Source organism: Sorex fumeus, unplaced genomic scaffold (genome assembly GCF_029834395.1).
Source record: "Sorex fumeus unplaced genomic scaffold, SorFum_2.1 ptg000148l, whole genome shotgun sequence".
Lineage (NCBI taxonomy): Eukaryota > Metazoa > Chordata > Mammalia > Eulipotyphla > Soricidae > Sorex > Sorex fumeus.
The window spans coordinates 446,551-470,724 of NW_026606205.1; the positions used below are offsets into that span (position 1 = coordinate 446,551).

Consider the following 24,174-nt stretch of genomic DNA (forward strand, 5'->3'; position numbering starts at 1 on the left):
ATTTGCTGGAGCAGGCACCAGTAACGTCTCCATTGTGAGACTTGTTACTGTCTTTGGCATATCAAATATGTCACGGGTAGCTTGCCAGGCTTTGCTGTGCAGGCAAGATACTCTCAGTAGCTTGCCGGGCTCTCCAAGAGAGGCAGAAAAATCTAGTAGTAGTTAGTAGTAGTAGTAGTAATAACAACAACAACAACAAACGGGTCTAGGACCAGGAAGAGTTCAGCGGGGAAGGCACTTGCCTTGCATGGAGCTGGCCCAGGTTGGATCCCCGGCACCACCTCCAGCCCCCCAGCACCTCCAAGAGTGACCCAAGGTGCCAGAGAGATAATACAGTGGGTAGGGCATTTGCCTTGCATATGGCCGACCCGTGGTTTGATCCCTGGCATCCCCTGAACACCACCAGGAGTAATTTCTGAGTGAAGAGCCAGGAATAACCCCTGAGCACTCCCGGGTGTCCCCCCCCCCCAAAAAAAAACCCAACAACAAAGAGGGCAGAGCCAGGAATCGGCCGTGCACACAGCTGGCTGTAGCCCAGAAGGAAAAGGGCCGCAATGCCAGGGAGACAGCTCAAAGGGCCACCGCACAGGCTTCGCATGCGGGGAAGCCCAGCGCCCGTTTTCAGCGTACGCCACGACCTCCCCAGCACTGCGGGGAGCGACTCCACATAACCAAGCTGGGAGTAGTCCCTGAGGACCCCGAGTGTGGCCCCCAAACCCAAATCAAGCAACTGAACAGAACGAAAACAACGTCCCAAGAGTTTTTTTTTCTCTTCCACTGCAGCAGGAGCCGAGATTCCACCGAAAGGGGCCCGGCCTAGGGCCCGGGAGAGCCAGAACACACACAGACCCCAGAGTCCTGCCCAGGGGGTGTCGGAGGCCGCCAGGGGCTCTGGGAGTCAGGAGCACGACAGTCATCCCTCGGAACCCCATGGGAAGGGCCAGACGCAGCGTGCAAGCACCCCGCCGCGTGCTTCCACCCGTTTTCCCGCGCTGACCGCTTCTCCTAGCAAGGCTGAGTCAGCGATTGCTCGAGAGCAGCTTCCCCAAACTGCAGGGGCCACAGGGCGCTCGACAGCCGGAGCGCAGGCGGGGAGGGCCAGGAGGCCCGGGTCAGACCCCTGACCCAAGGCCTGGAGTAGACCCCGGGCAAGTCTGGGCTGGGTCCCGGAGAAACAGAAAAGGAGCGCCGCCCCCAAACCCAGGCCGAGCAGGAAGGCAGGAGAGGGCGGACGGGACGGGCCAACAGGGGAAAGGGAGAAAGGGGAATAGACCTTATCAGCAGGCGGAGTGACAGGTGAGGAGGCCTGGGGGCCTGTGACCTATGGCCCTGCTGAAAATGTGGGAGGATGGTGGGGTGGGGGGGGCGGGGGCAGACAGCAGAGATGATAAGAACCAGAGGGCGGTTGAGGCCCAGACCCGGTTTCCGAGCAGCAGGCAGAAGAGTGGGGCACCATCTCCCACGGAGGAGTCGGGCAGAGACACGGTCCTACCCGCCTTCCTCTCGGCACTGCATTTGGCTTTACTAAAGCGTTCAGTTTTCATCAACCCCACGGAGAAGCAAAACTTGCCCTTCGGCCACCTTCTCCCTGAGAGAGAGCAAGGGCAAGAGGGGGAGGACCGCCCCCATCTGTCTGAGGTACACAAGAGGGGCTCCAGAATGAATGACTGAGGCTGGAGCGATAGCACAGCGGGGAGGGCGTTTGCCTTGCACGCGGCCGGCCCGGGTTCGATTCCCAGCATCATCCCATAGGGTCCTGTGAGCACTGCCAGGAGTAATTCCTGAGTGCAAGAGCCAGATTCAATTCCCAGCATCTCCTAGGGTCCCCCAAGCACCACCAGGAGTAACCCCTGAGCATTGCCGAGTGTGACCCCCCCCAAAAAAAAAGGATGAATGACATGACCTGGGGCTGGAGCAAAGGAAAGTGGATAGAGCGTTTGCCTTGCACGCGGCTGACCAGGGTTTGATCCCCAGCATCCCAGATAGTCTCCTGAGCACCACCAGGAGTAATCCCTGAGTAGAAGAGCCAGGAGTAACTCCAGCGCATCACAGGGTGTGGCCAGAAAAAAAAATGAAGGAACTCAGGCCAACCAGAGGCAACTCCTGCCCCCCAGCAATAAAACAACAGCAAGACCGGCCCAAGCCAGCTAACAGGGTTCATTCCAGCACGTTCCAGTCTCAGGTTCCGCCTTAGGCAAGAGAAATCAGAATCAATCAGATCACTGCTAAAGAAGATCTAATCTCTCCAAGACCTGAAGGGCGGGGCTCGGGTCCCTCACCCCTCGGCAGTGCAGTGACCAAGCTGCAAGACAGTGGGGGTCCCTGCTCCGCAGTGTGAAATACGCCACTGAGAAATAAGGAGATGGGACTCTGGCCTTGCACGTGGCTCACCCTGGTCTGACCCCCGGCACTGCATAGGGTCCCCCGAGGCCTCCAGGAGGGACCCCTGAGCTCAGAGCCAGGAACAAGTCCTGAGCACTGCTGGGTGTGTCCCAGAAAAGCCCCCCTGATCCCCCCCCCAAAAAAACATACATTGGGGACAAAACCCAAGCCGAAAGAAAGATTGATGGGGCAACCAGATGGTGGGGGGTGGGGGGGGGCCCGAAGCCGAGAAGGGGGTGGGAGGGTCAGAGAAAGGAGGATGTGATACAACTTTCCCCTGCTCGAGAGTCAAGGAAGTCAATGCGTTCCGGATGTGAAAACTGAGGAGGAACTGAGAGTCTGAAAATGAGACCTGCCCTCGGAGGCGACTCCCGTGAACCGGCCGCTCCAGAGAGACCCCATCCACGTTAGGAGGTCCCACGAGGGTTCCCCTGGAGGTTCTCAGAAGGGGGGGGCGCCCCTCGGGGATGTGGCGGGCAGCACTGGGGGCGCTGCCCCACGAACGCCCTCAGTACTCGGGGCTCCCCTGCCCGCTCCTGGCCCCCCATCCTCCAAACGCCGCAGCCGTGGTCTCGGCGGCCAATGCCACCCCCACATTTGAAAGGGGGAAGCGAAGTGGAGGGGGAATCAAACGACAACTAGCTCCACCTCGATGCCCAAGACCCGAGTCTAGGACAGGACCCGGCCACCACCACTGTACCCCATACCCCCCCCCCAACGTACAGACTCCACTTGGGAATCAACACTGGGGAAGGACCAGCGGGAGCTACACACACACAGCGCCTGACCAGAGAGGTTGGGCCGCGGCGAAGGCCAGTCGAGAGGGCTTGCTCCGGGCCTTCCCCTCGGCCCCCAAGACCACTGCCCAGTGTCTGCCACAGGGGCAGGCTTGGGGAGCGGGCAGATGCAGAAGGGCAACTGGGGACACTGGTGGCGGGGAAACGTCCCCGGGTGAAGGGACGGGTACTGGAACTGTAGAGGAACTGAAACTCAATCCTGAACAACTTTGAAACCACGGATCTCACGGATTCAATGAGAGGGGGGAAAAAATAAATAAATAAAAGGAGAGGAGGAATAAGTGACCAAAAAAAGGAAAAAATCACGAACTGTGGCGTCATGAGAGTCTGGGAGAATGACGGGCGGGCTGTCCAGGTTGGGGTGAGTGAAGCCCCCTATGCCCGCAGGCAGCCACATCTGCTGTGGGGTTGGGTCTCGCTTGGGCTGGGTTTTGCTTTTTATCTGGGGGAGGAGGGGTGCCCACAGGGACACACCCACGCTCAGGGGCCCTTCCCAGTGCAGCTCTGAGAAACATAGGTGCCAAGGATCAAACCTGGGCTCTCATGGGTCCCGCACGGACTCGGGGCACTCAACCCTGTGTTGGTCCTTCAGAGGACAGAGCTGAAGATCAGAACCCCCCCCGGGGGGGGGGTCCCCAGACGCAGGGGAGGGACAGCGCAGCAGCCAGCAAACCCAACACAGAGGCGACTCGCAAATGATCCCGAGGGTCAGCCACACCACTGGCACAACTCATCGGCGACGGTGCCCCCATAAGAGGCCGGACGGGGAGCGACAGCCACGGCTGCTGCCAGGACACCCCATGAAGCGGCAAGGCCCTGGGGCGGTCAGACAGGGCACCCCACCCGCGGGTATCCCAAGCCTCAGTTTACTGTTCTGCCCACCCGGCACTCGGCCTGCAGCCCAGCCAGGCCAGAGCGACCTCAGGGGGCGGGAGCGAAGGCTCTGCACCGGGCAGCAGCCACATTTCAGTCCCCCGCTAGAGTTTCTCAGGTACCACACGGAACCCTGAAAGCCCCAGGCAGTGATCCCTGAGCAGGATCAGGGAATAGGTCCCCCCTCCCGGTTCCCAAATCCAAACCCCAAACCCCAAGACGTCCACTGCTCTTCCAGGAAAACCTCATGTCTCCACTCGAAAGTCCAGTGACTTTGATTAGGGCCATTTATTTTTCAGACTGGGGAGGATGGGAACGGTTTCTGTTCCAGCCACAAAGCAGCAGGGAAGGGGAACAGGTAGAAAGGATAATGCCGGGAAAACGAAAACCTGGGTTCCAACTGTCCCCTGGCACCGCCCCCTGCCCTGACTGTTTTGTGCATCTCCCTCATCCCGCCCTTCCCCAGAGGCAGCCCTGGACAGGCAGGAAGGCGCAAAGAGGGGCTGGAGCAATAGGACAGCGGGTAGGACTGACCCGGGTGACCCGGGTTCGATTCCCAGTGTCCCGAGCATCGCCAGGAGTAATTCCTGAGTGCATGAGCCAAGAGTGACCCCTGTGCATCGCTGGGTGTGACCCCCTCCCCCCAAAAAAAGCCCAGGAAGAGTGCAAAGAGTCCACAGTCTCCAGCAGGGGGTCCGACAGATACGGTAAAGGCCATCACCTCCTTCCGAGTCCGTTTCTTTTTCTTGCTTGCTGCTTTTCAAATGAAGGTGCCCCCCTTTTCCTCAAACTAGCAACATTCTTCTCACAGGCCCAAGCTTTGAAAAACCAACATGTATTGGCATTGACCAAGTTCAGTAGCTAGAGAACTGGATGAATCGAATCCCAGGTCTCTATCAGTGAATGACTGAGTAACTTCATCTCTACTAAACTCTTTGGGTAGAGGATGGAGAAGAAACACCCCTCCCCTAAAACAAATTCACAGGACCAAGGGTAAAGGGATGGAAAGAGAACAAGAAAGAAAAAAAGTGCTCCAAGAGCTACTGAGAGGAAGACAGAAATGCTTCCGAGTGATGCGGACTATTAGTGACAATTAGTGGCAATTATATCAAGACCACGTAATTACAAAGAACTACCCCAAAGCATCAGATCTATACCCTCCAGCTTTGTAATCATCAAGGAGGACTTAGAGAAAAAGGGGGGGGGGGGAGGAAGAGAGAGAGGGAGGGAAAGAGGGAGATATGAAGAACCAACTAACTCAGAAAGAACTTGACCCATGGAGTTGGGACATTCCACTGGGAAAAACCGCTCCAAAACGCATCACTGTGAAGAGCGTGCAGTACCAGCTAAGGCCTGGGAGCAATGACACACACGAGGACCATTTCTTCACGGGAAAGTAACGTTCTGTACTAAGGAACACTCAAAAAAGGGCCACCGGCCCCAACATATCCAGGCCTCCCTACTTCCGGGGGACGCGTCCCAGCACCAAGCAACTCCACAAGGAGCTGCCGCTCTTCTACTGGGAAAGACCTTCAGCCCAGGCCCGAACACGCCAACGAGGCCACACCCGCCGGCATGCAGCCGGCAAGCAGGGCTAGCACTTTCTCTGGGGGCTCGGCGGAGTTGCTGAGAGCCGAGGGAAGACAGCAGAGCGACCCCTGCCCATTCATGACCTGGTGGACGGCAGGAGAAATACTAAGAGAAAGGGGTTGGCCCTTTCAACCACCAACATTGCCCAGAAAACTGAGGGTGAGACATCTTCTACTGGGGCAATAGCACAGCGGACAGGGAGCCTGCCTCCCAAGTGGCTGACACGGGTTTGATCCCCAGCACCCATTTGGTCCCCTGGGCCCCCCCAGGTCATCCTCCTTGAGCAAAGAGCCAGAAGTAAGCCCTGAGCACTGCCAAGTGTGGCCCCCAAGCCAAACCAATACTGTGACGATAATAATAATAATAATAATACATTTCATAAGTCAGTGTGGAAAAGACACCTCTAGGACAATCAACTGAACTCTCCAACTCTTTGGGGTCGGCACACACTTTCAAACAACTTCAAGCCCCATGACTGGAATTCTTCTAGACCTCCCGCTGGAGGGCACTTCATCCAACAGTGTCCACTGTGCTGCCAACTACCAATTCTTCCTGCGGGGTTCACCCTGCCAACCCAGTTCCCGAGCATAGACGCCCATCCCTCTAATGAATGGCAGAAATAGCAATAGGTGAGGCCATGCGCCCCTGCACCCTCACTGCGCCCAGCTGGGTCCCCATACAGGAGGCAGCCACCCCATGAGCCATGCAGGGGTCACCGGCATGTCCCCCCTGCAGAGAAGACACCTCCTGTGAACAGCATGCCAAGCACATCAGGGCGCTTGGCTTGAGCATGTCCGATTTCATTCTGGATGAATGGCAGGAGCGGAAGGTGTCCGGTGGAGCACCAACTTTTTACACAGAAACTTCCTGGACAACATCAGGCAGTGACAGGGCAAGGCTGGGCTTTGGTGCAGTTTTCCCACCCACCAGGAACACCGGTTCTCGGTGCCACTGCCCCGCGCCAGCCCATTGGATGATGGTCCCTTCTCCTCCCCCAAACCACCCAAGCCACTGGCTCAAAATTGTCTTACCCTCTCTCTCTCGTCCTCCTGTCGTCTTATTCCTTCTCCTTTCCAGGGCTCCTGAACTTTCTGTAAACAAACGTTCAGGGTTACAGGGCGGCAGGCACCAGAGAACCAGCGGAGAACCTCAGAAACTCCGGGGACTGTCAGCAGGTCCGGAAAGACAGGGGGTGGGGAGCCCCGCGGCCCAACAATCCAAAGGTGCAGGGGGGCGGTTCAGGACCCCGGTGCAGGGCCACCCCCTGAGTGGCCGCAAGGGCAAAGCAATCCAATTCTCGGCGAGCAAGATGCACTCTTATCACCAGGCTGGAGGGTGCACTCCTGGGCTCAGGCACCCCCGTGCTTCATTCCCCGGGGCCCCCCCAATCCCAGAACCCGAGGGGTCAGAGGCCGGCAGGCTTGACCGAGCAGCAGGGTCCCGCCCCGCCCCCGAGGAGGGGCTCGGACAGCAGCGCCGAGGTCTGGGGGGGCTGCACCAGCCCGGGTGTCCGGCAGCGTGCCAGCTCGGGCCCGGCCACTTCCTCTGGCCTCCCCCCACTCCGGCGGGGGCTTGGCTCCTGCCTCCCCCCCCGGCCGTGAGCCAAGAAGTCCCTCCCTCGGCCCGCACGGGGGTCTCCGCACCGGGGTCCCCCCGAAACCTTCGCTCCCGTGACCCCGCGCCCGGGAGCCTGCTCCGAGGGTCGGCCCCCAGCCCGGCCTCAAGGCCCCTTCCCGGGGACGCCCCTCCCGGCCCTCCTGGGAGCCGCACTCCGCCACCCACCACCCGACGGACACCCGCCCCCTAAGCCCCCCCATTCCTCCCCATCGCCCGCTCCTCCGCAACCACTTCCGGTTCCGGGCCGGGCACACACGCACACGCACACACACACGCGCGCGCGCGCACACGCACACTCACACACACACATACATACACACACAGACAGCCGCCACCCGGGGGGGGTCCCCTCCCCGCCCCCCGCGGTGCGGGGCTTGGGGGGAGGCAGCGCGGGGGGCTCGGCGCGCGCCCGCGGCGGCGGCGCCAGACTCACCCGGCAGCGACGGCGGCTGCGGCGGCGGCGGCGCCGGGGCCGGAGCGCGGGAGGGGCGGCGTTGGCGGGGCGCGGAGGGCGCCCGAGCGGGGTGGGAGGGCCCGGAGGGGGCGCCGGGAGGGGGGCCGGGCGCGAGGCGGGGCGCGCGGGCACGCACGGGAGGCGCCGGGCGGCCCCACACGCGCGCACGCACGGACGGCGCGCGAGACAGCGCGGGGCGGGGGCCCCTCCCGCCCGCCCGCCCGCCCGCGCGCGCCGCGCACTCACCCGGAAGTGCTGCCGCCGCCGCCGCCGCCGCTGCCGCTCGCGCTCCGGCGGCCCCGGCCCGCCCGGCCTCCGCGCGCGCGCACGCGGGGCCCAGCCGCGCCGCCGAGAGCGGGCGGGAGGTCCGGGAGCGAGCGCGGGGCGGCGGGAGGGAGACCGAGCCGCGGGGGAGGCGGCGGGGGCAGGTGGGGGGGCGGGGGGAGACCTGCAAAGGTCGAGTCACTTCCGGGAGCGGCCGCGAAGCACATCCGGCGCGGCGCGCCGGCCCCCGAGACTCAGGGCGGAAGTTGCGACAAGTCGGGGCGGAAGTGGCCTGCGCTCGGGCGCCGCGGTTTTAAAACCAGGGCGGAAGTGACGTCGCGGCGGAAGTGGCCGGGCGTGCGTGCGTGCGTGCGGTGGAGGGCCCAAGCTGGGAGGCTTCCGAGCCGGGCTCCCGGGGCTTCCGGAAGGGGTTTCTGGGGAAGTGGGAGGGTGGGAAGGAGACAGGTTGATGAATTATGCATCACGGTACCAGCGACGGTGTGGGGTTTTTTTTTTTTTTTTTTGCAGTTACGGGGATCGGGAGAGCCAAGACCTGGACCCGTTCTTTTCCCTCCTGGGGGCGGATGTCGGGAGGCATCATTCATTTCTCACATCCTCTCAAGGATATCTCAGAGCTTTGACTGTGCGGGAAAGGAGAAGGACGTGTCCTTGGTGCTCCTTACATCCCGACGGTAACCGGAACCAAAAGACCAAACACCACACCTGCAGGTCATCAAAATCCGACCCGTCCCTGACCACACCCTAGACTCACTCTCCTGGCTCTGCGCCTTTATTGCGCTTTCATCTCCACAACTGTCTTCTCACCCAGCTTTACGGTTCCGTTTAATTTCGTTCGAGGGGCTGGCGTGGAACCCCGGGGCGTCACCGATATATCAGACACCCGGCTCTCTCGGCTCTCTCGTTTAAATACAGCAACCCCACCCTACCTGGTCGGCTAGAACCTCAGCTAGGAATACTATTTTTTTTTTTTGGTCCCCCGAGGGCAAGGACTTGAATCTGGCGCTTAGCAAACGTTTGTTGCAGATAAAGAGACCTCTTTCAAAAAGCCTTCCCCTATTGTTCCTTGTTTCCTTCCCCTGAGTTCTGGCAGAATTGCCTCTGTACCTTTCCTTGCTGTTTTATCAGCTTTATTTCGGAAATAGGACTAGGGAGAAAAAAAATAATGCCTCCAAGTGAGAAGCGGACTTCTCCCGGTGGAGGAAAGCCAACTGTACCCCCCAAAAGTGTGAAGGACAAGACAGATAACCCCAGTAGGGAATGTGTGCCACGTGCCTTTGCAGTGGCATGGCACGTGTCCAGCTATGCTCAGAGCATCGTCCAAGCTCTGTGCTCCCAGATCACTTTTGGCACTACTGAGCGCTCCTGTGGGGTACCATGAACCGAGCTCAACTGAGGGAGTGTGATCCTCTGTACCATAACTTGGGCTCTTCAGTTGGTTTTTATAGGGTTTCCCCACACTGCCCAGCTTTGGGGCGTTTTTTTTTTCTTTTTGGGTCACACCCCGTGATGCACAGGGTGGATCACGGCTCATGCACTCCTGGCTCATGCACTCAGGAATCACTCCTGGAGGTGTTGGGGGACCATATGGGATGCTGGGAATCGAACCCGGGTCGATCGCGTGCAAGGCAAACAGCTTACCTGCCGTGCTATCGCTCCAGCCCCTTTGGGGCATTCTATGCAGCCACAATTGCTTTCATGTCGTGGATGCTTGTACCTCACCAGCTCACGAGACAGCGACCAGGCTGTCACAGAAGCCCACTTGATGTGTAGTACTGTGGAAACTGGCCCCCAACCCCTGAATTCTCAGGGAACGGAGGTCTCAGGCTGGTCAAAGGGATTGCTCTTTGCAGGCAAAGGAAAGTCAGTTCTGACCTACTCAGGTTTCCCCGGGTTGTCCTCAGTCTACCCAGGGAAGCTGCCAGGGGACTCTGAACTGGGGTTATGGGGCTGGAGAGATTTTACCATGGGGAGGGCACTTGCCTTGCACATCTCCAAACCTGGTTTGATCCCTATCACCCCATAGGGTTCCACAAGCCCCACCAGGAGTGATCCCTTCAGGCAGAGCCAGAAGTAAACCCTAAGCACTGCCAGTGTGGCCCTAGAACAATCATATGAGAGAGAAAGAAAAGAAGGAGAGGGGGCTGGAGCGATAGCACAGCGGGGAGGGCGTCTGCCTTGCACATGGCCGACCTGGGTTCGATTCCCAGCATCCCATATGGTCCCCTGAGCACCACCAGGGGTAATTCCTGAGTTCAGAGCCAGGAGGAACCCCTGTGCATCGCCAGTATGACCTAAAAAAGAAAAGGAGAAAGGAGAGAGAAACCCCTCTCCAGAGAGGAGAGAGCCCAGAACACCCCGTAAAGTCAAAGAAAGGAATGACTCATCCCAGGTTGAGATGCAGTGGGTGATTCCTCAGCGAGACCGTCAGCTCCTCAGAGAACAGTCCAGCGCTGACCTGGTGTCACCCCGGCTGAGCACAGGGAAGTGGAACAAACACTGAGATCCTGAATGCCACCAGCCACCCACTCTGCTGGCCAAAACTCTGGGCTCCACCGAAGCAGAATTGATGTCCCACCTAGAAGCAATAATGGCTCCTTACTTAGAAAATAGCAGAATTGTGATAAATAAAATATAACCATTTATTTTTTCATGGAAATGGAGAGATAGTACAGTGGGTAAGGTACATGCCTTGCAAGTGGCCAACCCCAGTTTGATCCTATCAGGCACAGCCAGAAAAGATCCCTAAAGGCAATCTGGTGTGGCCCCCAAACAAAATACCCACCTTACAGATAATGAAAACAAGATGCTGCAAGTTGGCCACAAGGAAGTAGCAAAGGACTCCTAGGAAGAACCATTTGAAGGTCTTTTGTGTGTTTTGGTTTTATCTTGGGGCCACACCCAGCAGGGCTCAGGGTTTACTTCTAACTTTGAATGCAGGGATCACTTCTGGCAGGGCATGGGAGAACATATGGGATGAATGGGATTGAATCCGGGATGTACTGGCTGTATTATCCCTCTGATCCAACATTTGAGTGCTTAATTAAAACATTTTTGTGGGGCCAGAGATATAGTACAGCGGGGAGGACATTTGCCTTGCATGCAGCTGACCTGGATTTGATCCCGGGCATCCCTTACGGTTCCCAAAACACCGCCAGGAGTAATTCCTGAGTGCAGAGCCGGGAGCAACCCCTGACCATCCCTGGGTGTGGCCCAAAAAGCAATAAATAAAACATTTTTGTTTGGGGGCCAGAGTGATAGTACAGCAGATAGGGCATTTGCCTTGCACTAGGCTGATCCGGGTTCAATCCCCAGCACTTGTTCCCCAGGTCCACAAGGAATAATCCCTGAGCACTGCCGGTATAGCTCCCAAACTGGAGCACTGTCCTCCCACTGTTCATTGATTTGCTCGAGCGGGCACCAGGAACAGCTCCATTGTGAGACTTGTTGCTACTGTTTTTGGCATATCGAATGTGCCAACGGGGAGCTTGCCAGGCTCCTCCGTGCGGGCAGGGTACTGTCGGTAGCTTGCTGGGCTCTCCGAGAGGGACGGAGGAATGGAACCCGGGTTGGCTGCATGCAAGGCAAACGCCCTACCCGCTGTGCTATCACTCCAGCCCAGCTCCCAAACTGTTTTGTTTTAATGTATTTGTTTGACAAAGACTTTATTTGTTGTGGTTCCTATTGGGGCCCCACCCCATAGTGCTGAGGGCTACTCCCCTTTTCACATTCCTGGTAATTCCAGAGGTTCTGGGGTGGGTTTGGGGGTGTGTGGAACCTGAACCTCCCACCTGCAAATCATGTTCCCCAGCCTTCTGCACTATCCCCTGGCTTTAAAAAAGGATCTTGAGGGGGCTGGAGCAATAGCACAGTGGGAAGGGCGTTTGCCTTGCATGGGGCCAACCCGGGTTCGATTCCCAGCATCCCATATGGTCCCCCGAGCACCGCCAGGAGTAATTCTTGAGTAATTCAGAGCCAGGAGGAACCCCTGTGCATCGCCGGGTGTGACCCAAAAAGCAAAAAAAAATAAATAAAAATAAAAATAAATAAAAAAGAATCTTGGGCTGGAATGATAGCACAGCGGATAGGGTGTTTGCCTTGCATGTGGGCGACCCGGGTTCGATTTCCAGCATCCCACAGGGTCCCCCAAGCACCACCAGGAGTAATTCTTGAGTGCAGAGCCAGGAGGAACCCCTGTGCATCTCTGGGTGTGACCCAAAAAGCAAAAAAAAAAAGGATCTTTGGGCTGAAAAAGAGAGAAGAAAAGTGCCTGCCAGAGAGGCAGGCTGGGTGAGAGGTGATGGGAGGGAACCTGGGGACAATGGTGCCGGGAAACGTGCTCTGGTGGAGGGATGGGTGTTGGACTGAGACCCAATCATGAACAGCTTTGTAAAGATCTATCTCACAGTGATTCAATAATAAAATTTTTAAAAGTATTTTGGGAAGCTGGAGCAATATTAAAGTGGTTAGGTTATTTGCCTTGCATGCAGCTGACCAGGGTTCGATTCCCAGCATCCCATATGGTCCCCCAAGCACCACTAGAAGTAATTCCTGAGTGCAGAGCCAGGAGTAACCCCTGAGAATCGCTGGTTGTGGCCCCCAAACAATCTTGGACTGAAAGGAGAGTACGGGAGGGTAATTATGGCACTAGCTATGCACACAGCCAATACCTGGGTTTGATCCCGAGCACCATATTTGGTCTCCTGAGCACTGCTAGGTAAGAGTGATCCCTAAGCACAGAACCAAGAGTAGCCCCTGAGCATCACTGGATATGGTCCCAAAACACAAAGAATTCTTTTTTTAAGTTTTAAGTGTCGGGGGGCTGGAGCAATAGCACAGCAGGTAAGGCATTTGCCTTGCATGTGGCCGACCCAGGTTCAATTCCCTGCATCCCATATGGTCCCCTGAGCACCACCAGGAGTACTTCCTACGTTCAAGAGCCAGGAGTACTGCTGTGCATCTCTGGGTGTGACCCAAAAAGAAAAAAAAAGTTTATTAAGTGTCTCCTCTCTTTGTCACATCTGAGGGCCCTGAATCTACTTTCACTGAGTAACAAGCAGTCGACAGGGCTGAGCTCAGGTGTGACCAGCCCAAGTGACCACACAAATCAGAGATGGCCATTCCAGAAACACCATTTGGGGCAAAACAGTCAACAATGGGGGGTGGGGTGCCAGCTTCCACTTGTTCCTCTCCCATCCACCAAGACCCCAGGTTCGAGTCCCCAGCTGTCTGCCCTGCTCCAGCCCTGACCGGAAGTGGGTGGGGTTTTTTTTTTGTTGTTGTTGTTTTTTTGCTTTTTGGGTCACACCCGGCAATGCTCAGGGGTTACTCCTGGCTCTGCACTCAGGAATGACTCCTGGCGATGCTCAGGGGGACCATATGGGATGCTGGGAACCCAGTTCTCGGACAGGTGCAAGGCAAACGCCCTACCTGCTGTGCTATTGCTCCAGCCCCCTTGCCAGAAAGTTCTAAATGCTTCAAACTCTGGCAGAAACAAAGTGTGAGGGAGAGAGGTGGGGCGGAGGGGGAAGAGGGCTGTTAATCGTAGCCTGGGGGTTTCCAACTGGTAGCTCCTTCCATTCAGAATCACTCCACACCCCACCCTTACCAGGAGGGCCCCACCTCCTCAGGGCTTCCCCCTTCCTGGTGTGGTTTCAGCTACACGAGAGCGAGAGCGAGTTTTCCAGAAAACAAGGCTGAGCGCTGCAGTGTCCAGCCCAGGGAGGGGTGAAGAGAGCACAGAGCTGGGAGGAGACGCTGGTCCCAGGGGGTGTCTGTGATGCGTGGCCATCGCTCGCATCCTCGGTGAGGCTCTGGCTGCAGGAGTGACTCCACAGCATCCTGATGAGGTCCAAGGTCCCCCGGTCCCCATGAGAGTTGGGGTGAGGTCTGGGGCTGCGGGCCACAGTCTCCAAAATCCCCCGTGCTGAGTGTGCCACGGAGGTCATGTAGGACAGTCCCCGGAGGACTCGGACACAAGGACATCACTGCTGTCTCTTCGTCCACCTGACTTTCCCGTGGGGGGGAGGGATGGGATGAGGAGGGCATCTGGGGAGAGGGACCGGGTGAAGACTTCCAGTGCCTGGCTAGTGTCTTTCCATTTATTTAAATTTAGAGGCACAGCAGTCTAATCAGGGAATAATTAATTCCCTCTTCATTAGGGGCCTTCATGTGTGCCTCTTGCATATGGATGAGCCGTGGGGTCACGCTGTCCCCTGGAGACAAGGCGGCTGTGGAAGGTGACGGGGTGCGGGCCCTCTCCCAGCGAGGAGGGAGCCAGCGCCCCCCAAATCTGTCCCTCGCTGCCCCAGCCCATCTCCCTCCAAGCCATCCCCTGCACCGTCCTTGGCAATATCAGCCCTACCTGCGGCCTCTTTTTTTTTTTTCTTTTGCTTTTTGGGTCACACCCAGCGATGCACAGGGCTGACTCCTGGCGGGGGCTCAGGGGACCCTTCCGGATGCCGGGGATCGAACCCGGGTTGTGCAAGTGCAAGGCCCACGCCCTCCCCGCTGGACTATTGCTTTGGCTGAGACCTCCTTAGACCAGCTCCACACTGGAGATCTTGGATCTCTCTGGGCCCCCCACCCACTGCAGTGCCCCCCACCCCCACCCCCCACGGCTTGTCTGCCTGCCTCCTCTGCTCCAGGTGCTTCCTCACCCCGGGGTGCTGCTCTGCTGCTTCTCTCCGGAGAGTCTGACACCCCGAGTGTACCTGCCCCGGGCACGTCACTCGCTCCTCCCCTCCGTCTCACCCCGGGACAGCAGCGTGACTCCCCCAGCAGCGGCCACCCGACCCACACACGCTGCTGCTCTGAGCTGCAAGGCAGGACACTCGGGGGGCACCTCCTGGGGGCCCCCCCCAACTTACCCCCCCTCCTCCCTGCGCTACCCCAGGGAGAGAGAGGGCGGCCCTGATAGGTGGGAGAGAAATCAGTGGTTCCCATGGCAACAGAATCCCAGCAGGGGCGGCTGGAATCGCTAGAGTTGGGGGTCTCAGAAGGTGATGGATCCCAGCCTAGGTTCTGTCCCTAGACACACCCCCTGGACCCCAAGGGCAGAACCCAATGCAGGCAGCATGGGGGCAATTATTTTTATTTATTTATTTTTTGCTTTTTGGGTCACACCCGGCGATGCGCAGTTCCTCCTGGCTCTGCACTCAGGAATTACTCCTAGTGGTGCTCAGGGGACCCTATGGGATGCTGGGGATCGAACCCGGGTCGGCTGCTTGCAAGGCAAACGCCCTACCCGCTGTGCTATCGCTCCAGCCCTGCATGGGGGCAATTAATGAGAGCGAACCACGGCGTGGCCCAGTTTGGGGGCGCAGCTGAGGATGAAGGCTGGGAGGGCAGAAGGCTGCCCTGGCTCCCCGTGTGAGTCTCCTCCTTCCCCTTCTCCTTGCCCTCTGTCTCCACTTCCTTCTCTGGCGGCCACCAAGGCCGGGCCTTCTGGAATTTCCCCGTTTCTCCCCTGCTCCTTGACCTTGAGCGCCAAGTAGAGCGAGCGGACCGGCCCCGCATGTGCTATCTCTTGCTCCTCCCGCCGCGCCTGAGTCGGGACTGCACCCCGCAGTTCCTCGGGCCTTCTCCTCCCTTCCTTCCAGCCCCCGAGTGACCAGAAGGGTCAGTGCCCACCCCGGCGCCAACCCCAGCGCCAGCCCCGAGCCCTCCCTCTGGGCCGGCCGCTCTCCTCCGCAGCGTGAAAGGCAGGGCCAGGGGACTGGGTATCTTGCAAAGGCTTTATTTGAAAAGTTGGAAACTTACATCCCACAAGAATTCAAGATTATCACCACAAGAAGAGAGAATACAAAAATATATATCACAGCATAGGGGCCAGGTGAGAGAGGGAGGGAGGAAGGGAGGAGGCTGGAGGGGCCCGGGGGGGGAGGGGGGAGGCAGTGCTCCCGATGGCCTTGAACCGCTGGGTCCAGTCCCGGGCAGCCTAGGTGGAGGGGGGTGGGGGGGCCCTAAGGGAGGCTGGGAAGTGGGGAACTGGCTCAGGGGTTCCGAATTCCAGAGTTGACACACACTGACGGGACAGACGGGGGGAGGGGCGGGCAAAGGGGAGCCCCTTTCTCAAATAGTGCAGCAGGCAGCCCCCCTGCCCCCCTCAGACAACAGAATCCAGCCGCAGGGGGGGTGAGGAGGCAGGGTCTGGGGGCCTCACTATTCCCCATCCCCACGGGGGAGCCCTCAGGGTAATGACAGTGCCCCTGAAATGGGATGGGGTGGGGGGGGTGCCACAAGGGAAACACAGGCCGAGGGACGGGCCGATGACAGACGGGGGTCCCAGGAGTCCCCCCCTCCCCCCGCAGCTCACCTCCCACCCGTCTCAGGGGGCCGCATGCAGGGGCCGCGGAAGCCGGATGAGGGGGTGCTCATGAGCGATGGGAGCACGACACGGGACACCAGGACACGGGCAGGGAGGACCGAGGCCCCCGGGAGCCCCCTCCCCGCCTTGGAGCGGAGCGCGACACAAGGGACAGGACGCGGGCGACCACGGGACACGGGCCTGAGGGGTGCGATGCCTGGGAGTGTGCAAGGCTTGAATGTGCAAGGGGGGCAGAAGCCACACGGAGGCGAGGGCCCCCGCCGAGTGGACGGGGGCAGGTAGGATCGCGGGGGGCCCGTGGGTGTCGGGGGCACAGGCGTGGGGCCACCCCTGCTCCCGCAGCTGCGCCGCCCTCCTCCTGGGACGGGACGGGGGCAATGCCCGCCCCTTGGGCCTCCTGCTTGGCGGCACCCCAACCTCGGGAGGGGCGTCACAGATTCACCAGGGGGATCCTAAGGGGGACGGGGGAAGGGCAGTCAGCGAAGCGGGAGGCCGGGCCACCAAGGCAAGACCAGGTGGGGTCCCGGCTGGGCCAGGGAGACAGGACTAGATACACAGGAAGCAGGAGCCGAGGGGCCCGCCCTCCAGGAGACCCCCCCAGGGCCCGCCTCCCCAGGAGACCCCAGGCCTCACCCCCAGGAGACACCCCCAGGCCCTGCCCCCAGGAGATCCCAGGCCCCGCCCCCCAGGAGACCCCAGAGCGCACCCCCCCCCAGCAGGACGCACCCCCAACCACAGCTGTGGTCAACCCTCCCTGACCCTCACCGGTTCAACTGGAAGGCTGGCGCCCCCTTGGGCTGGGGTAGCCCGGGCCGGGATCCACCTCGGGGCTCCTCGTGGTCAGGGGTGGGGGTGGGCGAGTCCCCGAAGGCCCCCAGCACAGTGACCCCCGCGGGGGACAGGTCTGTGAGCGGCTGCTGGCTCTCCTCCTGCCTCAGGGCGCCCTGCTGGCCCGAGGGCCTGCGCCGCTTCTGGCTGCGGTCCCAGCTGGGGTGCAGGAAGGAAAGAGGTGAGCTCAGAGACCCCCCAGAGGGCCTGTCCATCAGGGCCCGCGCCCACACACGCACGCACACATACACACGCGCACACACATACACACGTACACACACGCATGGAAGGCTGGCCCCCCCTTGGGCTGGGGTAGCCCGTGCTGGGATCCGCCTCGGGGCCCCTCGTGGTCAGGGGTGGGGGTGGGCGAGTCCCCGAAGGCCCATGGGGACTCGCGCACACACGCACACACATATACATACACACGCACTCCACACGCACGCACACATACATACATACACACGTACACACACGCATGCACACACGCACACATACATACATGAGCAAACACGCACACATACATACATGAGCAAACACGCACACATACACGCGTACACACACGCATGCACACACATAACACACACACGCATGCACACAAACATGCAGACACATGCACAGACCCATGCACACACATACACACACGAGCACACACATGCACACACACATATGTGCACACATACACACATGCACACACATATAATTACACGTGCATATACATACACATGCATACACACATGCGCATACATGCACACAAGCAGGCACACACACACACACACCACCCCAGAAAACCCCGCCTCTCCCACCCACCTACTCACCCCATCTCTGCTCTTGAGGGTCAGAAACCCACCCACCCGTCCCTTTCATTCCTTACACCTACACCTACAGAACCCGGGCAGTGGGGATAGGGCACTTGCCCCGCCCGGGTTCAGTCCCCGCCACTGCCTGTGCACCCCCAGGTCTGCCAGGAGTGACCCCTGAACACAGGGTCAGGTGGAAGTTCTGAGCAGACAGGTGTCACCCCCAAACGAAGCAAACAAACAACCCGGAAAGCACAGGCCTACGCCAGTGCTGTTGGGGCCGAGAGCTTCCTCAGAAGGTGAGCACATGCTTTGCATGCAGGAGGCCAGGATTTGAGCCCCCAGACCACATGGGCCTCCCCACAAGCCCCCCAACCCCTGCCTCCTACCACCAGGAGCAACCCCCAGGCACCGAACCAGGAGTAGCCCCTGAGATGGGGGTCCCTGAAACTAAAGTAATAAGATACATCTTTTTTTGCTTTTTGGGTCACACGCGGCGATGCTCAGGGGTTCCTCCTGGCTTTGCACTCAGGAATGACTCCTGGCGGTGCTCGGGGGACCATATGGGATACTAGGAATCGAACCCAGTCGGCCACGTGCAAGGAAAATGCTCTATCCGCTGTGCTATCACTCCAGCCCCGATAAAATACTTTTTTTTTTTTGCTTTTTGGGTCACACCCAGCGATGCTCAGGGGTTCCTCCTGGCTGTGCACTCAGGAATTACTCCTGGAAGTGCTTGGGGGACTATATGGAACGCCAGGGATCGAACCCAGATCGGCCGCGTGCAAGGCAAATGTCCTACTCGCTGTGCTATCGCTCCAGCCCCATAAAATACATCTTAAAAGCCGGTGGTTCTCAACCACTGGGTTCATTGAGTGCTGGGGAGGGGGGCGGAAGGGGGAGGGTAGGAACCCACTGATCTCTACCATCCTCGGGACTCTCCAGATGCACGAATGAGTAGCCAGTCCCCCACCCACATAGCCCCCACTGCCCTGCCCACTTCCTGGGGGGACCTGGAGGAGCCATTTCTCTCCTCGGCAGGCGCCTGGCATGCCTGGGGCTAACGATTCTCTCAGTAAAGTGTGAAGGACTGAGTGACCCATTATGAGGTGCGGGGACAGAACACTCCTGACTTCCCCGCCTGCCCAGGCAGCCCTAAAAACGGGAAGGTTGGGGCTGGAGCAATAGCACAGCGGGTAGGGCGTTTGCCTTGCACGCGGCCGACCTGGGTTCGATTCCCAGCATCCCATATGGTCCCCTGAGCACCGCTGGGAGTAATTCCTGAACCCAGAGCCAGGAGTAGCCCCTGTGCATCGCCGGGTGTGACCCAAAAACATGGGGAGGCTACAGGCAGGGGAAAACTGAGGATGGAGGGCAGGAAGGCCCCTCATCACCTAGAAATCCTCCACCTCTCCAGGAACCCCTGAGCATGGGGGGATGAGGGGGAGGAGAGGAGGGAATCTGACCTCCCAGAACTTTCTTTTTCTTTTTTTTTTTTTGTGATTTTTGGGTGACACCCGGCAATGCTCCGGGGTTACTCCTGGCTCTGCACTCAGGAATCACTCCTGGCGGGGGTCAGGGGACCCTATGGAATGCTGGGAATTGAACCTGGGTTGCCCAAGAATGAACCCGGCTTGGCTGCATGCAAAGCCAACACCCTACCCGCTGTGCTATCGCTCCGGCTCCCCCCAGAACATTCTAGCACTGCCAAACTGCTGCCTTTGCTCCTTCCCCGCCCGGGCCTTGTGCCCCTAACCGTCCCCTGGGTGCGGGCCGGCCCACACCAAGCACCCCACTCACCAGAACTTGAAGATGATGCCCGTGGCCACCAGCACGATGATGATGGAGATGGTGATGGTGACGTACAGCTGGGGGTCCACACCTGGCGGGGTTCGGGAGAAAGTCTTAGGGGAGCCCGAGGGAGGAGGAACCAAGAAGGGGCTGGGCTGGGGTCCGGTTGCGGGTTCCCGAAGTGGGAAGCAAGGCCCCCCTGAACCCGCGCTGCGCGGCCCACCTCCTCCTACATCTCAGCAGCTTCCGGCTCCCCTGGATTTCAGCGGCTTTCCACAGATCGCCCTCCCCTCCACTCCCCCTCCACTCCCCCCGTCTCGTGCACGGCTTCCTTGGCCCACACTCAGCAGTGCTCAAGGATCGTTCCCAGCAGCTCTGATCAGAGGACACGGGGGTGAGAGGGGGACGCCGTGAAAGCTGGGGTCAGTCTGGGGAGGGAGCCCAGAGCACTACATCTGAGCCCTGTCTCCAGGTGACGGAGAGGAACCATCCCCCCTGCCCAGAATCCCCAGCGCCAGCCAACGCCATCTCTGCCCTGCAGTTCAGCCCCGGCGTCAGAGCTGCGTCTCCCTCAAAAGCCCCATCTTTGTTTTTTTTTCTCTTTTTACAATTTTCGTTTTCTTTTTTTTTTTTGCTTTTTGGGTCATACCCAATGGTGCACAGGGGTTTCTCCGGGCTCATGCCCCCAGGAATTACTCCTGGCGGTGCTCGGGGGACCCTATGGGATGCTGGGAATCGAACCCGGCCTTGGCGTGCAAGGCAAACGCTGCTGCGCAATCGCTCCAGCCCCCTCAAGCCCCCCATCTTTGGATGGTCAGTCCTGGCAGGAACCCCGACCCTGGATGGAAACTCACTCCTTCTGCCTCGATACCCCGAGGCACGCAGTGTGGTCACAATCGGGATGTGAGGGATGGGGTGGCGGGGCACAGGCCTGCCTCGATGGCCCTGACACTGGGGGAGGAGCCCCAGGGGAGGGGGTTCAAAGAGGGGGGGCGGGTACGCTTCACCTCCCACAGTCTCCCCTCCCCCACACACACCCAGCCTCTCCCACTCACCTTCCCCGCGGCCCCCGAAAAGGAAGGGCCGCAGCGTGGCGGGCGCTTCTCCGAGGATAAGTCCATCCCCATCACCCCGCATGGAGTCGGAGTTGGGGTGCGGGGTGGCCAGCCCGTGCGGGGCCGCAAAGCCATAGTCGTGGGGCAGGAAGCCGGGATTGGCCGAGTTGGGGTCTCCCCCGTCGTCTCGAGACACAGTGGGGCCCCAGACAATGGCCCAGGGGTACTGGGACGAGGGCGGCCCCTCCTCGAAGCCCGAGGGGGTGGCAGGGGGCGCGGTGCCGGGCAGAATCTGCCGCCGGGACCTGGGGACCCGAGGGGAGCGGCTGGGCGGGGGTGCCCGCTCCCAGACGCACACGTGGCGCGGGGCTGAGGGGCCCCCCCGGGCGCAGGGGGGCCGGGCCGGGGTGGGTGGGCTGCGTGGGGAGGGGGAGGAAGAGCCGTGGGTGGCAGGCAGGGGGAGCAGCAGGAGGGGCCAGAGCGGGAGGAGGTGGGAGAGCAGGAGCGCAGGCCTGTGGGGGAGAGGGGGCTGGTGAGGGGCGCGCCCAGCCGCACCCTGGAGCCAGGAGTGAGTGGGGCGTTCCCAGCACCCACCCGGGACTGCCTCCCCCAGGCCTCTGCCAGAGCAACGGGGGCTCTGGGAAGGCTCCCGCCCTTTTTCCCATCTCTCCAGGGTCTTGCCCTCCCCTATGCAAAGCCGTGGGGTGGGCCCGTGGGAGGACCAGGCTAAGCCCCCCAGCCAGAGCAGCCTCTGGCCCCCGGGGCTGTGTCCAGCTTACCACATCCTGGACTCCATGTCCGAGAGCCTCCTCAGTGGCGCCCCAGATCCTCAGCCTTTACTGAGGAAGAAAGGTGGGGGGGTGCGTATCACCACCCAAGGCCACCCTGAGCACCTGCCCGGTGGGTGCCACCAATCCTTCCGGCAACTCTCCGGGGGACCAGGCTGCCCGTGGGGGAATTTCTGCTTAGAAGCAGCCTTTGGGGTGTTGGGGGGTGTCTGTGTTCCAGAAGTGCCTTCCCACTTCCAGTCCCCTGCCTGGCCACGGCTCCCCAACCCCTATTACCACTTGGCTGCCCCCCCAAACCCCACTCCAGGGCTCTCACTTCTGTGGCTTCCGCCCTCCTCACTTCCTCTGCCCACAGTCCCGAAGCTTCCCCTTGGAGCCTAATTTAGAGTCAGAACCTTGTGATTCCTGGAGCACCTACCTCGGTGGCGAGGGAGGGAGTCTGGGAGGGGTGGGGAGGGGAGGGAAAGTCAATCAGAGAAGAAGGAGGTGGGGGGGGGGCGAATGCACAAGGGCTGCGAGCCCCACCTGGCCCCCCTCCGCGCCCCACGTGGAGTGCCAGGTCCAGCTCTCGTGATGGGGCCCCCTAGCAACGTGACTGGCCCCAGGAGTCTTACCTCTGGAGAAGGAGATGGAGGGATGGGGAGAGAGGGAGAGACAAAGAGGGAGGTGGGTGGGTGGGGGGACTACAGAACGGCCCCCCACTGGCTGTTTATCATGAGGCGGGAGAGGCGGGAGGAGGCGCTGGGCGCAGGCCCCCTGGAGGGGAGCACCGTGTCTGGGAGCTGCAGGCTGGGGATTGAGAAGGGACCGCCCTGCCCCCCCACCCCAGGAGGGTCGTGGATTTGAGACTGGCAGGCCCGAGAGAATGAGGGGCCCCCAGGCCTGTGTTCTTGGGCTCTCGGCGGGGATAAGGAGGAAAAAAAATGGGGGGCAGGGCTGAGGAGCACCGTGAAGGGGGTGAAGGCTGAGCCTGGGAAGTGGGGTTCGGAGACGGCAGGGGAGACCTGGGGGTGGGGGTCCCGGGCGCAGAGCGCTAGGGCTAGGGAGAGGGGGCTCGGAGGGAGGACGGGGTACCCCGAGGAGGTCAGGGAGGGCAAGGGGAGCAGGTGCGGGGTCCCAGGCGCAGAGGCAGGAGTGAGGCCCCGGGTGGCAGGACGCGAGGAGGAAGGGGCGAGGCAGGACGGGCGGGGAGGGCAGCGGGGAAGGGGGCCAGCCAGGGGTCGGGAAACAGGGGGGGCTGCAGACGCCGGCGGCAAAATGGAGGAGTTGGGAAGTGTTTCTCCCGGGGCGCGGCGGCGGGGACGGGGACGGCGACGCGTGCGACCGCGGGGCAGCCAAGCGCAGAACGGCCCGCGGGGCGTCGGGGTCCAGGCGGCCGGCTCGCCTCTGGGGCTGGGGCATCGGGGGCCCCGCGTCCCACCTCCAATGAACCCCCCACCGCATCCGCTCCGGCAGCCCCCCGGGCCCCGCGCCCCTCGGTGCCACCCCCTCCAGGAAGCCCGCAGTGCCCGGGCAGGCGAGCCCCCCGCAGCCTCCGCGCTCGCTCCTCACCGACCTGTTGTGTGCGCAGAATTGGCGCTGGGGGGTGGGGCGCGGGGAGCGGGGCGGGGGGCTGCCGGCCCCTTCCCCGGCCGAGCCCCGCGCCCCCCGCTCCCGCGAGGCCCCCGCGCGCCCCGGACCGGGCGAGGGGCGGCGGGGCGGGGGGCGCCGGGAGCCGAGGCGGCGGGCGGTGGCGGGGGGCGGGGGGATGCGGAGGGGACCCCCGAGCCCCGCCGCTGGCGGGATGCGCGGCCCGGGTGGGGGTGGGAGGGTGACCGCTGCGCGGGGCGCGCGCGATGGGGCGCGCGGGGGGCTGCAGGCCGGGGGGCGAGGCGGGCAGGGCAGGGCCCGGCTCGCTCCCGCGGCGGGGGGCGCGGGGTCCCCCGCACTCACCTGCACGTCCCGCGCGGCGGCGACGCGACAGCGGCGGACGCTCGGGGCGGCGCGGGGCTCGGGGGTCGCGATCGCGGGTGGGGCGCGGGGCATGATCGGGGGTGGGCTGGGGGGCTGGCGGGGGGGGGGCGGGCGCCCCGGGCGCTGGGCGGCGGCGGCGGCGGCGGCGGCGGGAGATGCTCGGCTCGGCTCGACTCGGCTCGGCTCGGGCTGCGCTCGGCTCGGCCGGGCTCGGCGAACGCGGGTCCCCGCCTCTCGGCTCCCGCCCGGGGCCACGCACGCTTTAACCCTCCTGCTGCCGCGCCGCGGGAGCCGGGCCCCGCGCCGCTCCGGGGGTCTGGGAGGCTCAGCGGGCGTCCGGGGCGCGCTTCCCCCGGCCCCGGCACCACCGACTCCAGCCACACCCCTGGTCGCCGCCGCCCCCCACCCCCGTCTGCCTCGGCGATTCTGAGTCACCCACGCGGTGCGTCCCCCAACTTTTGCCGCTGGTGGAGTGTGCGCTGTCCCCCCTCCCCGGGGACAGCTGGCACCACCCCCCCGACCTCCGCTTCCACCCCGGGGTTTGCCACTGCGATGCCTTCTCCAGGAAAAGTCAATTTCCCAAATTGACTATATGTTTATATATATGTGTGCATATGTATATATGTGCATATGTATTG

General features: G+C 61.2%; 2 protein-coding genes across 10 annotated transcripts in view; both read right to left on the reverse strand.

The window, feature by feature from the left end:
• The window catches only part of ZNF384 (zinc finger protein 384), a 168,242-nt gene that overhangs the window by 14,623 nt on the left and 129,445 nt on the right, over positions 1 to 24,174 (reverse strand). For 7 of the 9 annotated variants that reach the window (XM_056106818.1, XM_056106814.1, XM_056106816.1 and 4 more), the window contains exon 1: positions 6,674 to 6,733. The exons of 1 other annotated variant lie outside the window; for it this stretch is intronic. The gene's annotated coding sequence lies outside the window, so the exon portion shown is untranslated. Of the gene's footprint in view, positions 1 to 6,673; positions 6,758 to 24,174 lie in introns of those variants that run through there. One more of the 9 variants, XM_056106810.1, reaches the window with a different exon arrangement.
• Positions 16,710 to 23,631, reverse strand: PIANP (PILR alpha associated neural protein). Its single transcript, XM_056106825.1, has 6 exons — positions 23,516 to 23,631; positions 21,575 to 21,634; positions 20,796 to 21,307; positions 19,750 to 19,831; positions 17,090 to 17,311; positions 16,710 to 16,776 (listed from the first exon to the last, which is right to left on the reverse strand). The coding sequence occupies exons 2-6, from the start codon at positions 21,589 to 21,591 to the stop codon at positions 16,755 to 16,757; spliced, it is 855 nt and encodes a 284-aa protein (XP_055962800.1). The 5' UTR covers positions 21,592 to 21,634; positions 23,516 to 23,631; the 3' UTR covers positions 16,710 to 16,754.